General features: G+C 42.3%; 1 protein-coding gene across 1 annotated transcript in view; it reads right to left on the bottom strand.

Moving 5' to 3' along the window:
* The window catches only part of gxylt2 (glucoside xylosyltransferase 2), a 58,457-nt gene that overhangs the window by 17,355 nt on the left and 16,036 nt on the right, over window positions 1-25,066 (bottom strand). Inside the window, exons 2-3 of the mRNA XM_034167477.1 lie at window positions 11,261-11,447; window positions 199-330 (exon numbers count right to left, since the gene is read on the bottom strand). Coding sequence (XP_034023368.1) covers window positions 199-330; window positions 11,261-11,447 — 319 coding nt within the window. The remainder of the gene's footprint in view (window positions 1-198; window positions 331-11,260; window positions 11,448-25,066) is intronic.

Here is a 25,066-nt window from a genome sequence, read left to right as displayed (position 1 = left end):
TAACTGCAAATGTCCCATAGACAACACCGGAATTTATCGGTTATCGATTATCTGTAACTTCCGATACATTTTTGGGTGGTTTATTGGTTTATCTTTATCAAAGATAACTTTTCAGTTATCTTATGTTATCGAAGTTAATTTTTTGGTTATCTGTGCCCACCACTGGACATTGCACACAGTTAAGACAGGAGGCCTTACGGGCAGAAAGAGTCTCTGAGCGGCGCAGGGCTTGAAGAGCTTCTTCCACTCCTCGGCGTCGCCCACAGAGAAGGTGATGGGGTAGATGGTGTACTGGAACTTTGCTGAGACGGTTCGAGGCCACTGGTTCAGCTGAAAATAAAGGCACATACACAGAAGATGTTAAAAGAACTTGAAAAAAAACAACACTTCAAACAAAGGTGCTGAGTCAAAACATAAAATGTAATTGTGGTTTTTCATATTTCACTACGACTCGTGCATGTGATGAGCAGCAGCAGGTCTTCAGTCCTTATTTTGAGCTCTGTCTTATTTCTCGTGATAGAATCCATCTTGAACACGCAGAGTTTCAGTCCAGCTTCCAGACCATGTATTTTTAACACTGGTGAGCACTGTGGTCGCAGCGCTGGCTTTTCCCAGTGAGGAGAAGCTGCAGTTTAACATTAAACTCTTGTTATTTTAAAGCACTTCCAGGAGAGGTTTCTGTGTAGGCTCTCAGTTGTCCAGGTGGTTTCCACAGTAGAGAAGCTTGAATCTTCGACTGGCGTCAAGCAACCCTCTCGCGTCAAGCAACCCAGTCCAGTCGCAGATTCAAGCTTCTCTACTTCCAGAAGGAGTTATCACCAGCAGCTTTACACATATTGCTTGCTGCCTGCAGAAACAAAGCCAAAAAATACAAAAAGACCACATTGCCTGCGGCGCCTTAACAACATACTGAGCTGAGGCTGAATGTACCGGACTCTAATTTCACCAAACTAAAAATGTACCTTGAACTTTTCGGGCCCAGAAGGTCCGATGGCCGGCTTGTGGTTGGCCCCTCGCTGACCTGTAAACTATGGGATACCGTGCAGTTCATAATTATAGTCTGAAAACCAAATCTAAGCCATGCTGCAAAAGAAAACAGCAGCATGACAGTGAAGTACAGCTAAACTTTAGTCTTGCGTTAACACGCCATTTTCTGAAATAGCACAGAAACTAAAACAGCCTCCAACACAATCCGCAGGAAAAGACATTCTGATATTTCTAATGATTAACATTAACTGTTAAAGGTGAATATAACTGATCATAAAGTCCAGTTACAATCCACTTTTATTCTACTAAATGAACAAGTGCAAAGTCTGCAGTAGCCAACGGTGCCCACAGTGGCCACGGTGTCCTGGGCAAACACACTGACAGCAAAAGGCTTTTGCACAGTATAGTTCAGTGATTCTGACCTGTGAGCTCTTGACCCCATGATCAAAAAGCATCTTGAGGTACCCAGGCATAAAACATGCCTAAAGAGTTTGGTGAAAATCAAACAATTAGGAGAGACGTTATTGTGTCCAAGGTACAATCCAATGACCTTGACCTTTGAACTATTAACCAGAAGGCACAACTAAATGAAGCCTGCGACAATGTTTGTTTTGGGGCAGTCTTCACTGGCTGTGCAGACGGGGACACTGCAGGAGCACACAGCTTCACACAGATGTTCCTGGGTGAAAAAGGCCCATTCATCATAGAAATGATGCTCCAACAATGCGAGCGTGAACAGCCTCAACACCTGTTGAACAGCGATATAATGAAAGGATGATTTATGTATTATTATTTTAACAATGGCATTTTATATTTTCAGGTGCATGCATGTACAGTTAGCAGCTGAACAGACCCTCTCTACTTTTAAGATTAGGCTTAAAACTTTCCTTTTTGCTAAAGCTTATAGTTAGGGCTGGATCAGGTGACCCTGAACCATCCCTTAGTTATGCTGCTATAGACGTAGACTGCTGGGGGGTTCCCATGATGCACTGTTTCTTTCTCTTTTTGCTCTGTATGCACCACTCTGAATTTAATCATTAGTGATCGATCTCTGCTCCCCTCCACAGCATGTCTTTTTCCTGGTTCTCTCCCTCAGCCCCAACCAGTCCCAGCAGAAGACTGCCCCTCCCTGAGCCTGGTTCTGCTGGAGGGTTCTTCCTGTTAAAAGGGAGTTTTTCCTTCCCACTGTAGCCAAGTGCTTGCTCACAGGGGGTCGTTTTGACCGTTGGGGTTTTACATAATTATTGTATGGCCTTGCCTTACAATATAAAGCACCTTGGAGCAACTGTTTGTTGTGATTTGGCGCTATATAAAAAAATTGATTGATTGATTGATTGAATCATAAATTAGAATAAATACAGCATATCTCCAACACAGTAACTTCATTTTTACATGAGACCATCAAATATGTCCATCACGTGTTGCGAAGGCGTTGCATCTGTCTGTATTCTGCACAAGTCCAGTCCTGTTACTGTCTTCAAATTCATAGGGAACATTCTTGGGACACAGACCTTGGACACGTTCAAAGATGGCTAACCTTGACCTATTTTAAGAGGTGTTTTAAGAGGTTAAAATTCACACTCTGTTTCTATCTGTTTTGTTTTTTTTTTTAGTGGCGGGGTGACAGCCAATCAGAGTACAGCTGCACCGTGATGTCGGTGGCAGGTCTACCTAAAATTGCTTCATTTATGTGTTTATATACACAGACACGCACACACATCTTCAACCGCTTAGTCCAATCAAGGAGCGAGGCTGGAGCCTATCCCAGCAGTCATAGAGCATGAGGCGGGGTACACCCAGGACAGGATGCCAGTCTGTCTCAAGGCCACAAACAAACACATTCACACCCACTCGCACACCTACGGACAATTTAAAGATTCCAATTGACCTATCCCGCATGTCTTTGGATGTGGGAGGAAACCGGAGCACCCGGAGGAAACCCACGCAAACACGGAGAGAACATGCAAACTCCACACAGAAAGGACACAGGCAGGAATTGAACCTGTGACCTTCTCGCTGTGAGGCAACAGTGCTAACCACTAAGCCACGGTGCTGCTGTGTTTATATACGTCTCTCATATTATGTAAAAGCTAGCAAGAAAAACACTTCTAAAACTGAAAACACTGTTTTTGGAACATAATAACACCTCTGAAGTGATTTACAAGACATGTTAGCGTGATGACATCACAGGCTGGTTTAGCTAGCTGCAAAATTCTGTTTCATTTGTGTGTTAATATATCCTCTTTGTCATTTATTATGTAAAAGTTAGTAAAAAAAATAAACCCTTCTAAAACTGAAAATGCTGTTTTTGGAACCTAATACCTCTGGAGCAAAATTGTAGATGCTAGCATGCACGCTAACTTCCGCTAACTCAAAGCTAACTTCCTATGGAGTTAAGTTTGTCTCATTAGTATTTGCAAATCCACAGAGGATGATTTACAAATATTCCTTGATTTGCACAACCTTCGCTCTTGTCAAAAGCTCATGTACGAGACTATCCGACCTTTTTATTTTTTGCAAAAACTATATGGATTTGAATCATGTGTGCTTGCATCAGCCAAGCTTGAACTGCGGAGGAATTCGCGCATCGGGACGGAGCCGCTAATGGCGCGGGACAAAAAGCAATGCCGTGATGAAGCCTCACAGGACATGTGGCATGTCCAGCTCGTCCACAATTTCTCGGATAGTCACACGACTGAAAAGCCACCGAAAGCCGTCTGAATCTTCCGAATGGTGCAAGAACTGGGCATGTTATAACATGTCCTGTGAAACAAACACGGAGGTGCTTTTGTCCCACGGCATTAGCGGCTCCGTGGTGAATTCCTCCGCTCCTCTTTCCATGACAAAAACTCCTGTAATAGTGGAATGTGGCGAAAAAGTGCTATGTGCACATCTTCTGCCATTTCTCTGGTAGTCAGACGACATCCCGGATCAACAGCATTCAGTTTGGAAATGATCTGGTCGTTTCAGCCTGTCGATCGCCGCTCGGAGCGCGGCGCGCCCTCCGCGCCGTCTTTAAACTGGTTGAAACACTCCTTAATCTGTGTGATCCCCATAGAATCGTCCCTGAAAGCCATCTAAATCTTCCGAATGGTTTCCACCTGGCTGTCTCTCATAGTTTCTGGAAAAATTTGATACAGCAAAGCTCCAAATCATTCAGACATTTCCCTCACAATAAAAATCCAACGAGGGGGCTGGACCACTGCTCACACAAAGCCTGCTCACAGGCGAATGACGCAACCGACAGGCGTGAAAAAACTCACGCATGCGCATGAAGGTTCAAGCTTGGCTGATGCAAGCGCACATGATTCAAATCCATATAGTTTTTGCAAAAAATAAAAAGGTTGGATAGTTTTCTAACAGACCTTGTACATACATGGGCAAGGCCTCATGCAGACTGTTTTTGATTGATTGATAGAGTGGCTTTATTGAACATGTCTTAATAATTAATTAAACAATTGGAAATTACAAAGATGATGCTCATACGGCTGAGGGTATTTTAGCATTGCATTCTATTTAAATTTGTGATAAGCAGCTGTTACACTATGATGGATTGAGGAAAGGTATGAACAACGGAATGAAAAATACATATGCGTTTGTCTGTTTTCGTCCTATACAAATCCTTTTCTCATTCATTAAAGCCCTGTCACACCTTCACGATTTAGCCTGCGTATACTGACTGTACTACAAACGCTGGTATACGTCTAATAAATTAACGCAGCTGCCACACCTTGACGATTAGCCGCCGTATGCCGACAGCCTTGTTTGCACTGAGTGGTTCGAGTCGCTACTGCACGGTGTGATGCACTGTGCACAGTGTGGTGCAAATCAGTCATGCGACCAGGGTATAGGGGTGAAAGACTAACCGATTCAAATGTGGGTCACAAACAGAGTAATTTAACATTATTTTATTTTCAATTCAGAGGTGTAAAACCCCAGCTTTAGAAAGTAAAAGCCCATGTGTTGTTTCTACAGTACCTGTGCACCTAAAGCCCCGTTTACACAGACGGCTTTGTCGGCGGGTAGTACATAGACCGAAGTTCGCGGTAGTTCCGGCTGTTTTCGCGGTGGAAAGGGGCGGAGCATTTCGCCGGCGTTTTGACCACCGTACTAGCCACAAATACGCGGATAAAACGCGCTAAATCCACCGAATAAAGCAGCGTTTTGACGCCGTAGCATCTGGCACACGTCAGGCAACGGGGGTTAATACCCAGTTCTATCCTTTACAATCGCAGGTTAAGACGCGTGTGAGAACGGCAGTGTTCTGCTGCCGCCGATAATGCCCTGTGTACAGCTGGTTTTATCCAGGCAAATCCTGCGTTACTCCAGGAACTTTTGCATATAGGCACCGCTGAAGCAGCAGGAATACATGCCTCTGTCACTGCAGGGGGAGGGAGCTCATCCTCAGCCTTTTCTTCTCCTTCCTTTTCCCCTCCTCAACGTGTTGCTTCGTCTCCACCACAGGCCTGCCCTCTGCTTCTGAACCAGACCTCTTGGTAAGTCCTTGCCGCTGCCAATTTTCTTTTAGGAGGCATACTGGAGCTTCTCTGCAAAAGTATCTGGAGCTGGCCGCGAGTGAGAGGCATGCAGCGCACTAACGTTTTTATACCGACCGCCACCTATCGGCCATTTGGAACGCCGTTAACCAGGAGGTGGCGTTTAGAACGGCGTACTGTCCGCTAGCGCCGCCGTTTTGTCTGCCTCTGTCGCCGGTTAAAACACCCTTGAGGACGCCGATGTGGGCTCTATCGCCGTTTTACACGCCGTTGATTAGGGATACAATGCCGGCCGCCAATTACGGCGGCGTAAACTGCGGCACTACAGGAAGGGGTAGGATGAAACGGCGATTAAAAAGTATCAAACGCCGTTGTTCGCGTTGTCTCCGTTGTCACGCGAATTCTCCAGGAGTGCTCCAGGAATTATTCGACATGTTGAATAATTTTTTCGATGATTCCTGGTAAAGCCGGAACTAAGCCACGCCCCCCTAGTGCCGGCGTTTGATCCTTAAGACAGCCAAAAACTCTTCCGGGACGCTTCCGGGAGCTCTTACCGTCTATGTGTAAACGGGGCTTAAAACAGGTGATCTAAATAATTAGCTCATCCACCTGCCTGAAGAGTTGAACTAATTACAATCAGCTGGTTTGCACCGGATGCCTGTAGAATGTTATCCTATGAAGAGATGTGGCAAAGTCAGAGAGAAGAGTGCAGGACATGGTCATGAAACATGGGGAGATGCTGTTTTGTTAACCTGTGGCTCTCCATGGAAGTTGTTTGTGATGTTGCTGAAAAACTGATATGGCTCTTTTCTACACTCACTCTGAGCTGCTGACAGATAATTAGAAACATTTTAAAGTGCGCTCCCTGGGCAAACTCGTGATGCTCTGCAGCAGGCTTTAAAAGCTACCCAGTGTTTTGAAGCAAAGAAGTCATTATGTTTTGTAAAGGCCAAGTCCATTATCTGACCTGAATCCAACAGAAAATGAATTTCAGTTTGTTCAGGCAGAACACTCCAGGAAAGAGAAAGAAGTAAAGACAACTGCAGTGAAGGTCTGCCAGACTGAAGTCAGTCCACAAACCCAGCATCTGGTTTTGGTTCAAGCCTTTAGAAAGTGGACGACGGCAAATAAAAAGTATTAACCCTCTGGGGTCCACGGACTCGCCGATGCATCCAGGTCATTTTACCATTCCTTCAGAAATTCACCAATTAGGTACAGTGCCCTCCAAAAGTACTGAAACACCTGGTCCAGGATATATACAGTTTTAACAATGGACAGGTATTTGGACTTCAAACTGACAGTTAACAAAAAGATATTCCACATTCAACACTTGAACTTGTTGGTGAAGGAAATCAAATCAAATCAATTTTATTTTTATAGCGCCAAATCACAACAAACAGTTGCCCCAAGGCGCTTTATATTGTAAGGCAAAAGCCATACAATAATTATGGAAAAACCCCAACGGTCAAAACGACCCCTGTGAGCAAGCACTTGGCAACAGTGGGAAGGAAAAAAGAGCAAAAAGAGAAAGAAATCCTCAGTGCATCATGGGAACCCCCCAGCAGTCTAAGTCTATAGCAGCATAACTAAGGGATGGTTCAGGGTCACCTGATCCAGCCCTAACTATAAGCTTTAGCAAAAAGGAAAGTTTTAAGCCTAATCTTAGAAGTAGAGAGGGTGTCTGTCTCCCTGATCTGAATTGGGAGCTGGTTCCACAGGAGAGGAGCCTGAAAGCTGAAGGCTCTGCCTCCCATTCTACTCTTACAAACCCTAGGAACTACAAGTAAGCCTGCAGTCTGAGAGCGAAGCGCTCTATTGGGGTCATATGGTACTATGAGGTCCCTAAGATAAGACGGGACCTGATTATTCAAAACCTTATAAGTAAGAAGAAGAATTTTAAATTCTATTCTAGAATTAACAGGAAGCCAATGAAAAGAGGCCAATATGGGTGAGATATGCTCTCTCCTTCTAGTCCCTGTTAGTACTCTAGCTGCAGCATTTTGAATTAACTGAAGGCTTTTCAGGGAACTTTTAGGACAACCTGATAATAATGAATTACAATAGTCCAGCCTAGAGGAAATAAATGCATGAATTAGTTTTTCAGCATCACTCTGAGACAAGACCTTTCTAATTTTAGAGATATTGCGCAAATGCAAAAAAGCAGTCCTACATATTTGTTTAATATGCACATTGAATGACATCCTGATCAAAAATGACTCCAAGATTTCTCACAGTATTACTAGAGGTCAGGGTAATGCCATCCAGAGTAAGGATCTGGTTAGACACCATGTTTCTAAGATTTGTGGGGCCAAGTACAATAACTTCAGTTTTATCTGAGTTTAAAAGCAGGAAATTAGAGGTCATCCATGTCTTTATGTCTGTAAGACAACCCTGCAGTTTAGCTAATTGGTGTGTGTCCTCTGGCTTCATGGATAGATAAAGCTGGGTATCATCTGTGTAACAATGAAAATTTAAGCAATGCCGTCTAATAATACTGCCTAAGGGAAACATGTATAAAGTGAATAAAATTGGTCCTAGCACAGAACCTTGTGGAACTCCATAATTAACCTTAGTCTGTGAAGAAGATTCCCCATTTACATGAACAAATTGTAATCTATTAGATAAATATGATTCAAACCACCGCAGCGCAGTGCCTTTAATACCTATGGCATGCTCTAATCTCTGTAATAAAATTTTATGGTCAACAGTATCAAAAGCAGCACTGAGGTCTAACAGAACAAGCACAACCTGGGGTTGTTCTTATTTTCTTCAATTAGTGATGAGTAGTAAGATGTCCTAGCTTTACGGAGGGCTTTTTTATAGAGCAACAGACTCTTTTTCCAGGCTAAGTGAAGATCTAAATTAGTGAGATGCCATTTCCTCTCCAACTTACGGGTTATCTGCTTTAAGCTGCGAGTTTGTGAGTTATACCACGGAGTCAGGCACTTCTGATTTAAAGCTCTCTTTTTCAGAGGAGCTACAGCATCCAAAGTTGTCTTCAATGAGGATGTAAAACTACTGACGAGATACTCTATCTCACTTACAGAGTTTAGGTAGCTACTCTGCACTGTGTTGGTATATGGCATTAGAGAACATAAAGAAGGAATCATATCCTTAAACCTAGTTACAGCGCTTTCTGAAAGACCTCTAGTGTAATGAAACGTATTCCCCACTGCTGGGTAGTCCATCAGAGTAAATGTAAATGTTATTAAGAAATTATCAGACAGATGAGGAAATAACACAACTATGTTTGGGTCCTTTAAAAGCTTTGATCTGAATCTGCTGTAAATAACTCGGGGTCCACGAAAAACTGTAACCAGTAACAATTTTCCATCTTAAGTCCTGTCCAAAGATCAAATGCATCAACAACTGCACAGTGAGACTATATCGTAACATCGACCAGTTATGTATATCAGCGTATCCTGTTGGGGGTCGTAAAGGGCTGGAGGTTATCTCAGCAGACTAGTGGAAAGCTGGCAGTTTGCACTCTGAGCTCAGTGTAGGCTGTCAACTCCAAAATACTGCCATCAACAGCTAATACAGTGTTTGCCAGTCCTGGTCCACTAAAGTTCCTCATGTTTTCCATTTGGCCCCGATCTGCTCAGACCAGATCAGCTCACTTCACGCGTGTTCAGCCAATTAGTGCAGCAGCTAAGTGAAACAATCATGCAAATGGTGATAAAAGCATCAAATTCGGCAGAAATACTCCTTAGACACTCCTCTTTTGAAAAAACAGACTGGCCACTTGACTTTTCAATCGGTGGTCAGGTAGGGGACAATTGAAGAATTACACAGAGGTCAAAATTAAAAGATGTTCCAATCATATTGAAAAATATTCCACATTATTTGCCTGATCATAAAGATTACAAAAAGGTATAGTTTGGACTATCTGTGACTGAATTCTATGGAGTTACGGGATAAAAACAGCAAGAATGGTGACAAAGGTCAGTGTCATTTTGTACAGGGGTGAAAAGTTAAAGTTGCTCCAATTTTGGTAAAAAGTGATGCAAATTATTGGTTGAGCTAATATGATTAATAAATGGAATAGTGTTGATTGTGTTGAATGTTTGGTCTCCAAAGTAAAGGTCAAACAAGGTGAACGTCCATTGGATTCTATGACATGTGACATATGTTACCCCGTAACGTGATAAGTAAGGATGATACATGGTCCAAACTATTCCTTTTTAAAACCATGTTAACTCAACTAGTAATTTGTATCACTTTTTACCAAAATTGGAACAACTTTAACTTTTGGCCCCTGTACAAAATGACACTGACCTGTGTCACCATTCTTGCTGTTTTTATCCCGTAACTCCATAGAATTCAGTCACAGATAGTCCAAACTATACCTTTTTGGAATCTTTATGATCAGGCAAATAATGTGGAATATTTTTTCAATATGATTGGAGCATCTTTTAATTTTGACCTCTGTGTAATTCTTCAATTGACCCCTACCTGACCACAGATTGAAAATTCAAGTGGCCAATCAGTTTTTTCAAAAGAGGAATGTCTGAGGAGTATTTCTGCCAAATTTGATGCCTTTATCACCATTTGCAGGATTCCCCTCTAAATATTCTCTTATCCGCTGCACTAAATCAACAGCTGGCAGCAACTGACCCCAGCGGACTGTCTTTTTATGTGCAGTTAGAGCAGAGAGAAATGGAAAATGTACAGCACTTTGGGCCTGGAGGACCAGGATGAGGAAAAACTGAGCAAAAACAACAATTATTATTATTATTATTTACAGGGTGGGCCTATAAAATGTTACCACTTTATCGTACACAAGTTTTTGAAATGAGAACTTATTCGAAAATTTGATTTACAGACTTGTAACAGAAACATCAAATTAACATTTGATACCAAATGTTTCCCACTGTGTCTCTTGTTTTCCGCACATTTCAATAATTGATGACATGTTCAGTCCACGCTCCTCTTCTTTGGATTACAGCTGCAACATGCACATTGAAGTTTGTGATGACACTGCCAAACATCTCAAGAGGGATTCTCCGAATTTCTTTTTCGTTTTCTGGAATTGATATTCCTGAAAATGAAAAATAAATCTTTGTTACTTTGGAAATTGTACGAATTTAAAAAAGTGGTAACATTTTATTGGCCCGCCCTGTATAATTATGTCCAATTATTTATGGGCGTAAACATGCAGAAAATCATAATGGACTTTGGTTTTCATTCATTGTAATTAATGTGGCATAAAAAGGAGAAAAGCCTCTTGCGTGTTCATGGTGTGTTCCTCAGGTTGCTGGGACTTTCTGTCGTTTGACGTATACTAACGCCTTCATGGTGTTGTTGGTTACACAGTATCAGCGAAGCCAATCACAATCCTGCTCGGCCGCTCACTGAAGGTGACTTTGAAGTGACACTCGGGAGCAGAACAGAGCTTCTCAGCGTCTGGTGATAAATTACACTGCAGCCTGGAAATAAAAGAGTCTGTACCACAGTTAAAGTGCTCGGATCTGGATGTCATCTTGAGCGTGACTGTCCCAAACATGTGCTGCATTAAATCAGGAATGACAAGCAGGCAAAGTACGACGGGCGAAAAGAGCAGTTTGTGCAGCCGAGAAGGTGCAGCTTTAAAATCGCATCGGCAGCTGACATCACTTATGACACGTGAGCACAGGGGAGGAGTCACATTTTTGCTGTGACAGGCAGGAGGGAAACCTGTACCCACTGTCTTTGTGGAACAGGTTTGAGACCACACGCGCCTGTGAACGGACCTCTGATGGGGGATCTGGTGTGTTCTCCGGCTGCACTCGTCTTACCTTTTCTGCAAACTGTGAGGTCAGTGGGTCCTCAGCAAAAATGTGAAACCTGATCTTCTTGAAGCTGAACAGGAGGGCGGATTTAATCATCGTGAGGGTCTCATCCAGACGACTACCACAAGCCACCACTGCCAGGTGCATGACCTCCTGAACTCGGCGTTTGGCTGCAGGGCGACCCTGCTGCTTACTGCAAAAGACATTTAGAAAAGAAAAAAAAATGACTGAAGTATTCGGCTCACTGCAGACCGTTTTCAATTTAGCATAAAGCCAAAATAAAACTACAATTCCAGTGGACCAAACTGCAACAGAAATGATGAGGTCACAGAGGTCAGCAGGTCACCTTGATACTTTTAAAGGACACAGAGTTCAGACCCCTCCACGAGCACTGCATGGTTATGAAAATAAAGACTCAGATTCCACATCAATGTCACAATCTAAGACTGATGGAGATGAACTGGAAAAAGAAAAGGCATCACTTCCTTGATGGGGACTGTTTCATGTTTTTCTTTTGACCTTAATCTTAGATCCACGAGTGTCATCTTTTGGCTCATCGACTAACTTTACACATATCCACCTATTTCGCAACCTTTCAAGTTTTCTAAAAAGCTGCTACACTATGGTTTCAGGCTTTTTACTATTGCAACAAAATTGCAGGGAACAGGTGAAAATTGCAAACACAGTCAAAGGCACAATTTAGAACTAGAAATTGGGGGGGGACAAAGTGCGAGGACTGCAGGGCCGAAGACCATAGGCCAGGGCTCTGGGGGCTGCTTTAGGTCCGCAGAAGCCAATGGTTCCTAGCTAAGCTCAGATGCATTCTGAGCATCCAGAACAGTAATTTTCATGTTTTGAGAAGACCATAAAGTGGACACCATTTGACTTATACAATTTGAAACTGTGGATATACATCCTGGTGTAAATAAGGTATCACCACCTGTGTAGAACTCAAAAAGAATGATAGGTTGAGTTTTCATTAAAAAAAAACAACTGTTATGTGTCGGACGCGGGCGGAGAACCGACCAGCGTTTGAAGTAGGACCCAGTATAAAATAAGCAGAGCACGGTACAAAGGATAACAGAATTTAATAACATAACAGTGAGTGCTAAATAACAACAAATGAGTGCGCGGTCTGGCGAGGTAGAATAACGGTGCGCTCCCAGCAGCACAAACGGTCCGGAGCCAGAACAGTTCGGACCCAAGGACCCCGCCGACACCCCCCAGGTGGCCGCAACCAACCGAGTCTGTGAAAGAAGAAACCATCATGTGAGTCCATCACTCCACACACAGAGAGACCACTCAAAGGTGTACATAAACAGCAAACACTTCCTGGCTTAATCACCAATCAGCTTCCCACCCTGCAGGCATGGAACACCCAGTTCAATTCTCCACTGCAGTGGAAGCTGATTAAACGACTAACATAACAGCTCAATATAATAAGGTGTGAGGGACACCACATTTACTGACTGTACTCATGTTAGTCACAAAACCTAAAGTACCTCAGGAAGTGTGCTGACGAGCGTGAGACCTCACCCCCTCCTCTTTCACAGACCATGGCATCAAACCTGGTACGGTCTCTGCATCCATGATGATGAGATGGTTCTCCAAACGTTAATCTCACCCGTCTGGTCACAAGGTCGAGTCTCTGGCAAATACACACTGTGTACTCCAGACTTAAATGCAACCATGCCCCAATCCATAAAGATGCACCACAGCTGTGAGTCCTGACGAGCTGCACATGACCAGCCTCAGGTGATCAGGGTGAGGTCCTAATAACTCAGCCACACAGCCACTCAGTCCTGAACGCATGCCACCTGGAAGGAAAAACAAAAGACAGAAAACAGAAGACAAACAAAAGCCAGCCAGGCACGCCAGGCACCCCAGCCACAACAACTGCAATGTGGTAAAATGTATTCATAAATATGAAAGAACAGGTTCATAAATATGAAAGAACAGGCTCTTAATAATTATTAACTATCGCATACTGTATTTTTTTTTCTCAAGATTTGTTTTTGCATAAGTTTGAAAAAACAGATCATATGTTTAGGATAAATTACTTATGAATTAAATTTTTGAAGGGGCACTAATGACAACACTCATACTGAACATACTTTCGCTTGCATAGACTGATTTTGGAGATCAAGCAATAATTGCAGATGGGCTTTCTGAGGTCCCAGATAGCTTTTCTGATTTCCTTTTCTAACTTCCAGAATTTAGTAAATTAGCATATGGTCCATTGCTACTTATGTGTAGATACTAGTCCCTAGAAGCACGTATTTTTGGTTTCAAATCTGGGTAAATGCAGTCCCAGAAAATTCCGAATGTGACAAACAAGAAACAGGTGTTGTAAACAAGTCAATGCTGCTAAAAATACAAACTTGCAGAAACAAAGATACTATTCTGACATGGTTTTGCACATAAGACTGGCATAGTATGTTTCAAGTACACACACATATGTCAGAAGGTGGGGGGGACATACCATATTCTGTCCCCCCCTGGTTGAAAAGATGGGGGGGACATGTCCCCCCTATCCCTCACCAAATTGCGCCCATGAACACAGTTGTGATCATTATTTCTGTATTAAAAATTGAAATGACATGCTGTATTTCAGACTATTTTCTTTATCTTACTCACAGTTTGTCAGGCAGCACAAGGTTATGAATTTGTTATCACTAATCATGCATATTTCATGGAGCTGACACTGATTTATTTATTATTCATTTTTATAGAAACTGTAATGTTCTGACTGTCATGGTCCAGCTGCCATCATAAGGGATCTGTTTTTTTTTAATATATATATTTTTCCCCTAGAAAACAGAGTTGTTATGGTTAAACCCAAATGGAATGGAGGACCCAAAGTACAGGAGACTGGAAAGGATAAATAAACAGGATTTATTGTACACGTAAATGCAAATGTGAAACAGAATTTTGAAATATTGAGGAAGCTTGGAGCGTGGAGACCCAGACTGGGCTGCTGTTGAAACCAGGCATAGTGAACGGAGTAGACCAGAGAGCAGCGAGGGCTACATACACGACAATAAGCCACTATAATGCAACTGTAAGCAAGACTGCGAACGCAACCATGTGCCTACACAGGGGCCCCGCCAAATCTGTGCAATTTTACAGCACACCCCATACGCATCACAACGCAACTGTATGCAAGCCTGGTGTGAAAGAGGATTAAAACAGACATCTGAGGGCAAATAGAAAATAAACAAAATACAACAGAGGAAGTAACACAACCAACATATAATCCAAGTGCAAATCTTAAAGAAGCTAATGTGGAAAGAAACTCATGTGAAAGAAGAACGAAACGAGACAAACCAGAACTATTAATAAAACAGAAAACATCACAATAGCAAAAAAAAACAGATACTGGAATAGACGTACAATAATCACAGGGCAAAACGGGGCAAACGTAAACATGATCGTGAGGGGCAGGACCCTCGGACACGGTGGAGCTGTCAGAGACCGCGCACAGCTGACAGACAAGCCCACGACCGCACACCGAAGAGAGTTCCACACACCCACATGACGGAGACACACACCAGGAGGATCGCAACCACACACACACGCAGGAGCTGGGAGACGCAGCAGGGAGCCATACCATGACATGCACGCTCATACCTTACACACATCCACACACCGAAACACAGACACAGATCGGGGCGTGCCCACACAAACTCGCACAAGACTGCCAGATGACACAGACAGCAGGACAACAGGTGCGCACACACACATACAGGGCCACCCGAGACACATACCAGCACACAGCCACACAGGACTCACAGAGACAAACTAATGGATCGAGTCCAGACTGAAACACAGCACAGATAACTATTATGATGTCTTGTATATAAGGCCATTACTCCTCTACACCAGAAGGGGGAGCTATGCACATCTGGTTTGCCCGCTAGTGCACCAGACAATAAACGGGTTGCAATACAGCTAATGGTGGTCCGTCTGCTTTCTCACAGTTCAGCATATCGATGCTATAATAAGTGAATATTGTGTTGGTACGACTAATAAGTCACAACAAATTGGCGATGAGGATAACAAGTGACCCACTGCTGCTGCTGAAAGACGAAGAACTCGCTGCGAGAGGGAGCTGAGCAGAAAATGCCCGTTTTCATCAGCCATATTGAGGCCTTCAATGAGTCCACGGAACAATGATCGATGTACGTTAAGAGGTTTGAGCATTTTATTGCTGCAAATGAAGTCCCAGCTGTAAAGAAGGTTGAACCATTTTTGAGTGTGATTGGACCAAAGACATACGTTAGCCCCCAAAAAACCAGGAAGAAAACCATACGAGGTCCTAACGAAAACTCTGAGACCCACTGTAACAGTGGAGAGGTTTAATTTTCATAAACATAACCAGGAAGATGTGGAGAGTGTTGCACAATACGTGGCTGTGATAAAGAAGCTGTCTGAACACTGATTTTGGCATTTACCTGCAAGACGCTTTGCGTGATAGACTGGTGTGCGATCTAAATATTGAAGACGTTCAGAGAAAGTTACTAATGCATGAAGCATTAATGTTCCAGCATGCTGTAGAAACAGTGTTAGTAATGCTGTGGCAACAGAGTCCCAGCATTTGAAGATGTTTGGGAAGGTGCATGCAGTGTCCATCTCTTCACTACAAGGGGGAGTCAAATGCTTCAGATGTGGCAAATCATATGACAATGAGAAAGACAGTGTTTTACAGGGAACGGCAGTGTCACAACTATAAGAGAACAGGTCACATAGCTTGTTTTTGTAAAAGCAAAAAGTGTAATCGAAAGCACACAAGATTTCCTTCTGGTTTCATACTTGTATGAAACCAGAAGGAAATCAAGGAAACCATTTGAAAAAAGGAACAAGAGGAAAAATTCATGTGGTGGAGGCCAGTGGTTCTGATGGTGAGAGCAGGGCCAGGGCTAATCTTTAGTCAAATAAACTCACTTTGCACTTAGTTGACTAAAGTTTTCCGTTACCCTACTAATGTTTTTAGCCTGGTACAGAGGAGGCTAATCTTATTTTAGTCAACAAAACTTCAGTGTCTTGCCTCAAAAATGGTGGCTATCATGTACCACCACTTGATGGAACACTCAATAGCACCTCTACGTTACTCGTATTCACCCAAAAGGACAGCTTCTTCTGCTTTTGGCCATGGTTGTCGCAGACAACTGTCATGTGACGTGTTTGTGACAGCTCTCACATTAGCCACTGGGCGTCGCTGCTACGCTGAGCAGCATTGTGTGCACAAAAAGTGACGATTGATGAAAGCGCTGTAGTATGCAGAAGAAGACCTGCTAGGCTAAGAGCTAAGCACTTTGTTCTGCAGTTCATACATGTCTGTAAATGTTAATAAAGTCAGTTAACGAAACAAAGGCTGGATAGTTCATGACAACGACCAACCCGGAAGTAAACAACAGTCTCGCACACTGGAGCCGTTTCTTGGCAATGGCAATTGCAAGGCTGCTATGCCCATGAAAATCATGGACTAACATAAAATGGCTAATCTACAAGTTTAGCCATTGATGTGAAACAGAGATTAAATGGCTAATGTTGGGCGACTAACCTTAGAGTCAGTAAGTTTAGTAGACTAAAAGATCAGACTGCTACATCTGACTACAGATGTGGCCTTCAGTTAGTGTGGAAAACAATCAGATGTTTTGTCGTGGACTCGGAGAAACACACCTACATCAACACACACCAGCAGGCGGTGGATGACCCGACCCACTATGCAGACATGGAGGAACAACAATTTTTCACTGACAACCCCCACTCTTTGGTTGTGAATGGTTTAGGAACAATAAGCTTCACTGGTGTGATATTAAGACAATGAGAACAGAGTGTAAAACCTGTGACATGCTTGAGGATGTACTGGAAAGTCATGCTGAAGGTTTTAGTGAAAACTTAGGAATGCTAAAAGGGTTTGAGACACTCTATCATTGAAATCAGGATATCACCTTAAGTTTTGCTATTGTTGCATACGCATTGAAACCAAAGGAAGCTGTTTGAGAAATTACTCCAACAGGGAGTGATCTCACCGGTTCAATTTAGTGATTGGGCAACACCCACAGTTCCTGTCATAAAGAGATCAGAAGCTGTGAGAATTTGTGTGGACTTCAAAGTGACAATTACCCAATACCTCGGACTGAGGATTTGTTTGTGTCTCTGTCCGGAGGACAATGTTTCAGCAAGCGGGCTATTTCACAAGCATTTCTCCAGGTGACTATTAGTGAAAGTTCCCAGAAATACTCCACAATCATCACCATAAAGGCATGTTTTGCAACAATTGCTTACCTTTTGGAATAACAAGTGCTGGACCAAGTGTTGCAACATCTACCGAATGTGCACTGTTTCTTGGATCACAAGAATAAGAATAAGATCAACTTTAACCGGCAGGGATGATGCTCATCACTTGCAGAACCTGAAAGTTGTATTTGGTCAATTGAAACAGTTTGGACTGAGAGTTCAAAGAGAAAAGTGTGAGTTATTTAAGAGTTCCCCGGAATATCCAGAGCACATAATTGATGCTAAAGGACTAAACAAGTCACGTGCTAAAATTTGTGTCATAATGGATGATCCTGAGCCAATGAACCTAAGTCAGTTGTGCCGTTTCTGAGACTCATTAATGATTGGTGCACGTTTTGTTCAAAACTTGTCAACTGAGTGCTTGACTCCACAAGGGTGCAAAGTGGGAGTGGTTAAAAGAGTGTGTGCATGCCTTTTGCAAAGCAAAAGAACAACTTGCGGGTAACAATGTGCATCTGTGAAAGTAGATGAGTTTATATACTTGCGGTCAATTGTGCAAAGTAATGGAGAGTGTGGTAGAGAGGTGAAGAAGAGCATGTAGGCAGGGTGGAGTGGGTGGAGAAATATAGCAGGAGTCATTTCTGACCGAAGAATATCAGCAAGAGTGAAGGGGAAAGTTTACAAGACAGTACCGAGACCAGCTATGTTGTATTGCATAGAGACCGTGCCACTAACAAAAAGACAGGAGGCAGAGCTGAAGATTCTCTTTGGGAGTTACGAGAATGGAATGAACATATCAGAGGGACAGCTCAGGTGGCACGGTTTGGAGACAAATTCAGAGAGACAAGATTGAGATGGTTTGGACCTATGCAGAGGAGAGACCCAGGGTATATAGTGAGAAGGATGCTGAGGATGGAGCCACCAGGCAGGAGGAGAAGAGGGAGGCCAAAGAGGAGGTTTATGGATGTGCTGAGGGAGGACATGCAGGTGGTTGGTGTGACAGACGAAGATACAGAGGACAGGGTGAGATGGAAACAAATGATCTGCTGTGGCGACCCCTAACGGGAACAGCCGAAATAAGAAGATGAAGATACTGAAGTTAACAACTGTTCTGGTATTTTAACTATATCGCCCCACTATCACCATTCAGTTACAACTGAAGACGCTAGTCAGATCAGAGGAAGAACGTCTTCTAGAAAGTCAGATATGTCCTGCTGCCTTCACATGCTCAGACTGTCAAAGAGGCATATTTCCCTCAATAGCAGGACCAACTGAAGCACTGAGAAGAAGACAACATGACCAGAGCCATCGTGCTGTGCAAAATTAAGTAACACCTTAAAGTGTTTGTCAGATGAAACAGGACCAGGTTTCCTCTTCCGCAGCTGTTTGAGTGTCCACTGGACTTCAGGGTTCAAAGGTCCTCTATGTAAAATGTGCGTGCAGCAGCAGCACCACTGCAGAGTTCAAACAACATCAGCAGCAGCACAGAAGATGTGCTGCTGTGAACGGGAACATTTGTGAAGGTCACGTTTTCTGACATTAGAAAAAACAAAGAAATGCGTAGCTTTCTTTCAAAGTGAGACACGTGGAAGCCAAATCCTGAAAAACAGCTTTCCTCTGAGCCTGAAAGAGACAAAGAGTCGAGCATAAAACAGAACAATTTGACAGGCAGGTGAGTTTCTGAGCGTGATGCCCGACGTTCTGCACGGCTGAAGAACAGAGATGAAGCACAGATTAGGATGAATGAGAAGGTGCAGAGAAATGTGTCTGCTGTGCATCAAAGGCTCAGTCACGGTTGTTGAATGTACATTACAAAAAGTGAGCCCCACCTCCTCCACCAGTTACATTACTCTGTGCTTTGTCCCACACAGTCCACGGCTTTCTAATAAAATGGATGACGAGTACAGAGCCTCTGGAAAGTATTCACAGTGCTTCACTTTTTCCACATTGTTATGTTACAGCCATATTTCAAAATGCATGAAATTTGTTTGTTGCCCTTCAAAATTCTACATACAACACCTCATAATGACAATGTGGAAAAAGTCTGAGATTTTCGCAAAGTTATTAAAAAAAAAAGAAATCACACGTACATAAGTATTCACACTCTTTCCTAAATACTTTGTTGATCCACCTTTGGCAGCAATTACACCTCAAGGCTTCTTGAATATGATGCCACAAGTTTGGTGCAAATGTCTCTGGGCAGTTTTGCCCATTGTTCTTGCAGCACCTCTCAAGCTCCACCAGGTTGGATGGGGAGTGATGCACTGTACAACAGCAGGAAGTGTTTAGGTGTCAAAAACAAGCAAAACACATGGTGCAAATCTGTACATTATTCCTCACGCCAAAGTACGGGGGAAGGGTGATCACGACTCAAAGGGTGACCAGGAATCAAAGGGTGATCACGAATAATTTTTCTTGCAATACATAAGTGACTGAATTATCTTGAGCAGTGGAGGCTGGCGGTGACACTGGGTGAGTGCACGAACAAATACAATGATAGTGATGATGTCACTACTTTCCAGTGGTGGGCACAGTTCAGCTAATCCGATAACTGATAATTATCGAAGCTAATGTTTTTGCTAATGGATTAGCTTTCCAAATAACTTTTAAAACCATCAGCGGACCGATTATCTTCCAATAAATTTAGTTCTGATATTCTTTCAGTCCAATAACATTTTTTGCTGGTAAAGTGAGCAAAGTTTAACGGTCAAAAACATTGTAAACTCTAAAATCAAACATTTTAGCCTGTCTGTTGTGTGTTTGTGGCTGTCGCTTGCTGATGACATCATCATTAAGCGCAAAACGTGATTGGCAAGTTGACAGATGGAGCATTGTGGATAGTGTGGTTCAGGTTCACTTTGGACGTTACAGTGAGTGTTACCATGCACTCGATGCAGAAACAAAACTGACTAATTTTAACATTATTTTATTTTATTTCTTTGTGGCTGACAGTATAATTGAATCGCCAAGACTCGGTGGGAGAGAGGAGATCTCACGGCACAGCTTTGTTACAGAGGGACTTTTCTTAGACACCGTGTTGGATAATCAGGACGCTTTATGTGGATTATTTCTTCAGAATTTAATGAACCCCACTATTCTTGTTATTCATTTTAACTCCTTAAGTCTGTTTTGTTTGTTTTTTTAATTAGTTTTACTGTTATTATATGTTATGTTATTGTGTTTTTTTAACGGACTACTCAAATGAAATTGCCCCTTGTGGGATTAATAATGTTGTTGATTGATTGAGGACAATCCACACAGCCAAAATTCTAATTCTTGTTATTTCAGATAAAATCTGATTTCAGTTCAACTTTTAAGAAGATGATGCATGGTTTTTGTTATTGTTGTTTTTTTTGCACACTCAGGAATAAAGCGATTTTTTAGTCATAATTTGTCTTTAGCTCAGTATGTAAAATAAAAAGGTTTTGAACTGAGAATGTTGGTTTGTACTGAATCATGAATTGAGTGTATCTTTGCATCCCTACAAACCATAATAACCAAACACACTGCAAAGTGTGAGGTCAGCTCAGGTCAGGTCCAAGAGAATGCAACAATTTAAAAAATAAAATCAATCAACACGTGGATTCAGACATCACAGTTAACATTTCTGGCTGTACTGTGCATCTACAAAGGATTATATCAGATAAAAAAAACTTTTGGACTGCTGTACTTCTAAAGGAAATAGAGTTCAAAGGATTCTTTTTCCAACAAATCTCTTGGATGATTTACAAAAATGTGCTGTAGAAAGAAAGGAGGAAAAAAAACCCCTTCCAAATCCAGCTGTCCTGATTTTAGTCTGTCTCCATAATCCTGAGGAAATAGCCACGATGGTACTTGTGTGTAGTTCCCCCGCATGCAGAAATTTCAGATTTGACCCAATCTGAGTGTTTAGTTTCTTGCTCCACACCCTCCATGACTCACTCATCAGTCATTTGAAGCAAGTCAGCCAATCTGACAAACACATACGGTCCCAACGGGGCTCGAGCCCTCTGGAACCACGTCAGGCTGCTCAGACAGCATGAAGATCAGAAGCGACAGTGTTCACTGAGGCTAGACGACATTTTTACAGCAATGTGTGATGTCACCAGACCAGAGAAACCTCTGCGTTGCTGTCTGGAGCAGTGGTGCGCTGAGATGTTCTGCATTTCTCAGCCACATTAATGGCGCTTTACTCTGTTCTTTTCTCACAGTCTGTGGTCCGTGTGACTGACAAAAAGGTTTGTTGTGGCACAGCTGGAGCTCCTTCCTCCATTTTTGGCTACAGGATGTTGACAAGAGGAAATAATTAGGAAAAGCAAGGGTGAGTGCGTGTGGCGTGCAGGACGTCTGGTGACCAGCTCACATTCACAGGCAGAAGAAACCAAGACAATAAATCCACTTTCAGATGCTCTGAGGTCTAAAATGTTTCTCCCCACTCCTGACCTGGCACCAGACCCTGGGATTTATGGCTGAAGTGGAGAAAAAAAAAATGTTTTCTTTATCTGAGCCACTGCCTCTGACAGGATCTTCACCAAGTCAAAGCTTTGAACTCAAATGAAGTGATGAAGATGTGCCTGTCATTGCCACAGCCTGCTTTGTCTTTTCTTTCTTACTTCCTGTTTTATTTTGACGTTCTCTCCTTCTGGCTGTTTCTGCTGCTTTCTTCCTGTTCACCCACACCTGTTTGCACTTTCATTGGTTGCTCTCCTGCCGTATTTAAACCCCTATTTTCAGCTTTTCACTGCCAGAAGGTATTTCATGTCCATTTACTCCTAGTTTTTTTTTCTTTGCACTGTTGCCAGACATTGTTGCTTCAAGTTAAGTTTTGAGTTCAGTCTGCTGTTTTTTTATCCTGGTTGCCTGGCATGACTGTCACTCATGCATTGAGCTCCTGCCTGTTTTTTTTTTTTGGGCTTGTCTTTATACTTAGCCCCTCATGGATATGTTTACTATGCAGACTACTATTTTAGAGCATCCGTTGGCTTGCAAACGGACTCTGAATGAAAAACTGTTTAACCATCCGTCTGTATCATTCTGTGCTAAGGAATCCCCAATTATGATCAAATCATTTCAGGAGTGCAGACTTTCATCTTTAATTCAGAAGGAGGGGGAGATATCAAAAATATTACATTAAGAAGATCGGAACTGAAACCATTTGTTTACATATTTCCTCCATTTTCAGAATCCACAAATAATTGGACAAATTAGATATAAGAATTATTTTTCATACATATCCTAACTTTTACAGCCACCTTTCTTTAAATAAGTCAGGGGATGGATACATGAACATTTCAAAGTCACTCAACATGTCCTGGACTTTATTTACATCAATCATTAAGAAATGCAATCAGTATGTTCCTCTACGGTAAATCTGTGCCAAAGGGGCAGTTATCAAAAACTGAGTGATCCCGTAGGAAAGAGCCGAGTGAGGGAAGCCACCAAGACACCCTGACAACTCCGAAGTTATCGAGTTGAGTGGCTGTGATCAGAGAAACTGCACAGCTTTTGCTTGTTGCCTGTGTTTGATTCACAGTGTAGTGAGAGAGCAAGAAGGATTTCTACACAACAAAACACACCAAATACAGGCTCATGTCTCCCATTTGCATTCTGGCAAGCTGTAGCTGAAATGTCTTCTTTTTAAGAAAATCAACATGTCTTTTCCACTCCAACATGAAGTTGTATAACTGCTGATGTAACAGACAAAAGTTGCACTGTACACAGTTTCAAACTCCTAATGCTTCACAGATCTCACTGAGTTCCTTGAAACACTGAGTAAAAACCTGCGTCACAGCTGTGAATACACTGACTGCACAACTATTAGTGAGTATTCTGATCTCAACAATATTTTCCAACTCCAAGCTACAACCCCAATTCCAATGAAGTTGGGACGTTGTGTGAAATGTAAATAAAATCAGAATACAATGATTTGCAAATCCTCTTTAACCTATATTCAACTGAATACACCACAAAGACAATATATTTAATGTTCAAACTGATAACACTTTTTTGTTTTTGTGCAAATATTTGCTCATTTTGAAATGGATGCCTGCAACATAAAAAAAAATGGGACAGTGGCAACAAAAGACTGGGAAAGTTAATGAATTTAGGATTTGGGATTATGAGTTTGTCAGATGTTGGGCTAGATCAGAAGATAAGCTACGGCTCTGGGAGATATAGGAACAGCAAATACACAGACAGGGATTTTAGTTTATGTGGCGGATGCCTTATTATTAAGTGCAAATAGTGAATAGAAAAATATTTACAATATATACAATCTGCAGATGAGGTAGACTTTTTTCCCCACAAGGAAAAAGACAGTTTTCTAGTCAAAACCAATATTCCAAACACAAATACACACACAGCTCTGTTCAACAGAAAATACAACTTTTGCTTGTCCAGAGTGGAAATGGAACAGTCTCTCAAGATTCCAAAAAATAAATGTTTAGTTCCCACAACTGATGTGGTTGATATTGTCCATAAAGTTCATAGGCAGTTGGTGGAACCAAGAGAGTGAACAGAAGTTGGAGAGGAACGGCTGCATCAGTCTCCTACCATACAGTAGCTGAGGTTGTGTAGGGTCTCAGGCACTTTTCAGGGCTAAGCTCCGCCATCAAACAGGTGTTTTTTTTTTTTTACCCCAAAAGAAATCACCTGGCCTGTTTTAAGCAGACAGGACCAAATATTAGTACCAATAAATATTTCCATTAACACTAGCTAGCTTTCTTTCCTTTCATCTGTGTACACAACATTCCTGAAATACAATTCATAATACTCTTTGTATAAAAGTGCACTGAATGAACAGGATATGAAATCCAAAACAAGACATTAAAATAACTGTAGCCAAACAACATGAGCAGCAAGGCTAATAATACTTAGTTAGCATTTCAGTACAACAGGTAGTCTGATGATAGAGACCACTCATGCATATGCTAATGCTAACACAAACAATCAGACTCACCAATTCCATTTAGGAAACGCTCCCACAGCGCGAACCCCAGCGTCAGCGGATATTAACTTCTAAACATACGGATTTAAAACAGGGTTTTAGTATGAATGCAATAAACATGCAAAAACAGAATTTTAACTGAAGACAAACCTTGATGCAGCCGTCCTGAAGCCTCCTCTCCCACACGTCTGTCGGAGAGGGGGAACAGGCGTCTATATCAGGCGCTACGAGCAACGCGATTGGCTGAACGTCATGAGGGCGGAAGGGCACATGCACGTGGGATCACGTGACTAAAGTGTTGCATTCACTGACGCATTACGAGAGGAATTCAGAGTTTTATTTATTTTTTAACGCACAGTTTATGTGGGTTACATCCTCCCCGCCTAAAATCGTGCACGTCCTGGTGCATGATAAGCTTGAATGCGAAATAACAGATTTTAGTAACGACTGACTGAAAGTGCGTCGGACAAACTATGTAGCATCGTTTGGACATTGGAGATTAACGGGTTACCGCGGATTGGATACTGGAGTCTTTCAGGTGGGTTCCTGTTTCTCTGTGAGCGTCTGAGATTAACTGCAATAACGTCATTGTCAGGTTGTTCAACAGGATCTAAGGTAAGTGTTTCTTCAGGTAAGTAATTTTG

The sequence above is a fragment of the Thalassophryne amazonica genome, chromosome 3 (genome assembly GCF_902500255.1).
Source record: "Thalassophryne amazonica chromosome 3, fThaAma1.1, whole genome shotgun sequence".
Lineage (NCBI taxonomy): Eukaryota > Metazoa > Chordata > Actinopteri > Batrachoidiformes > Batrachoididae > Thalassophryne > Thalassophryne amazonica.
Note: the sequence above shows the minus strand (reverse complement) of the source record. Positions and strands in the feature narration are given on the sequence as shown.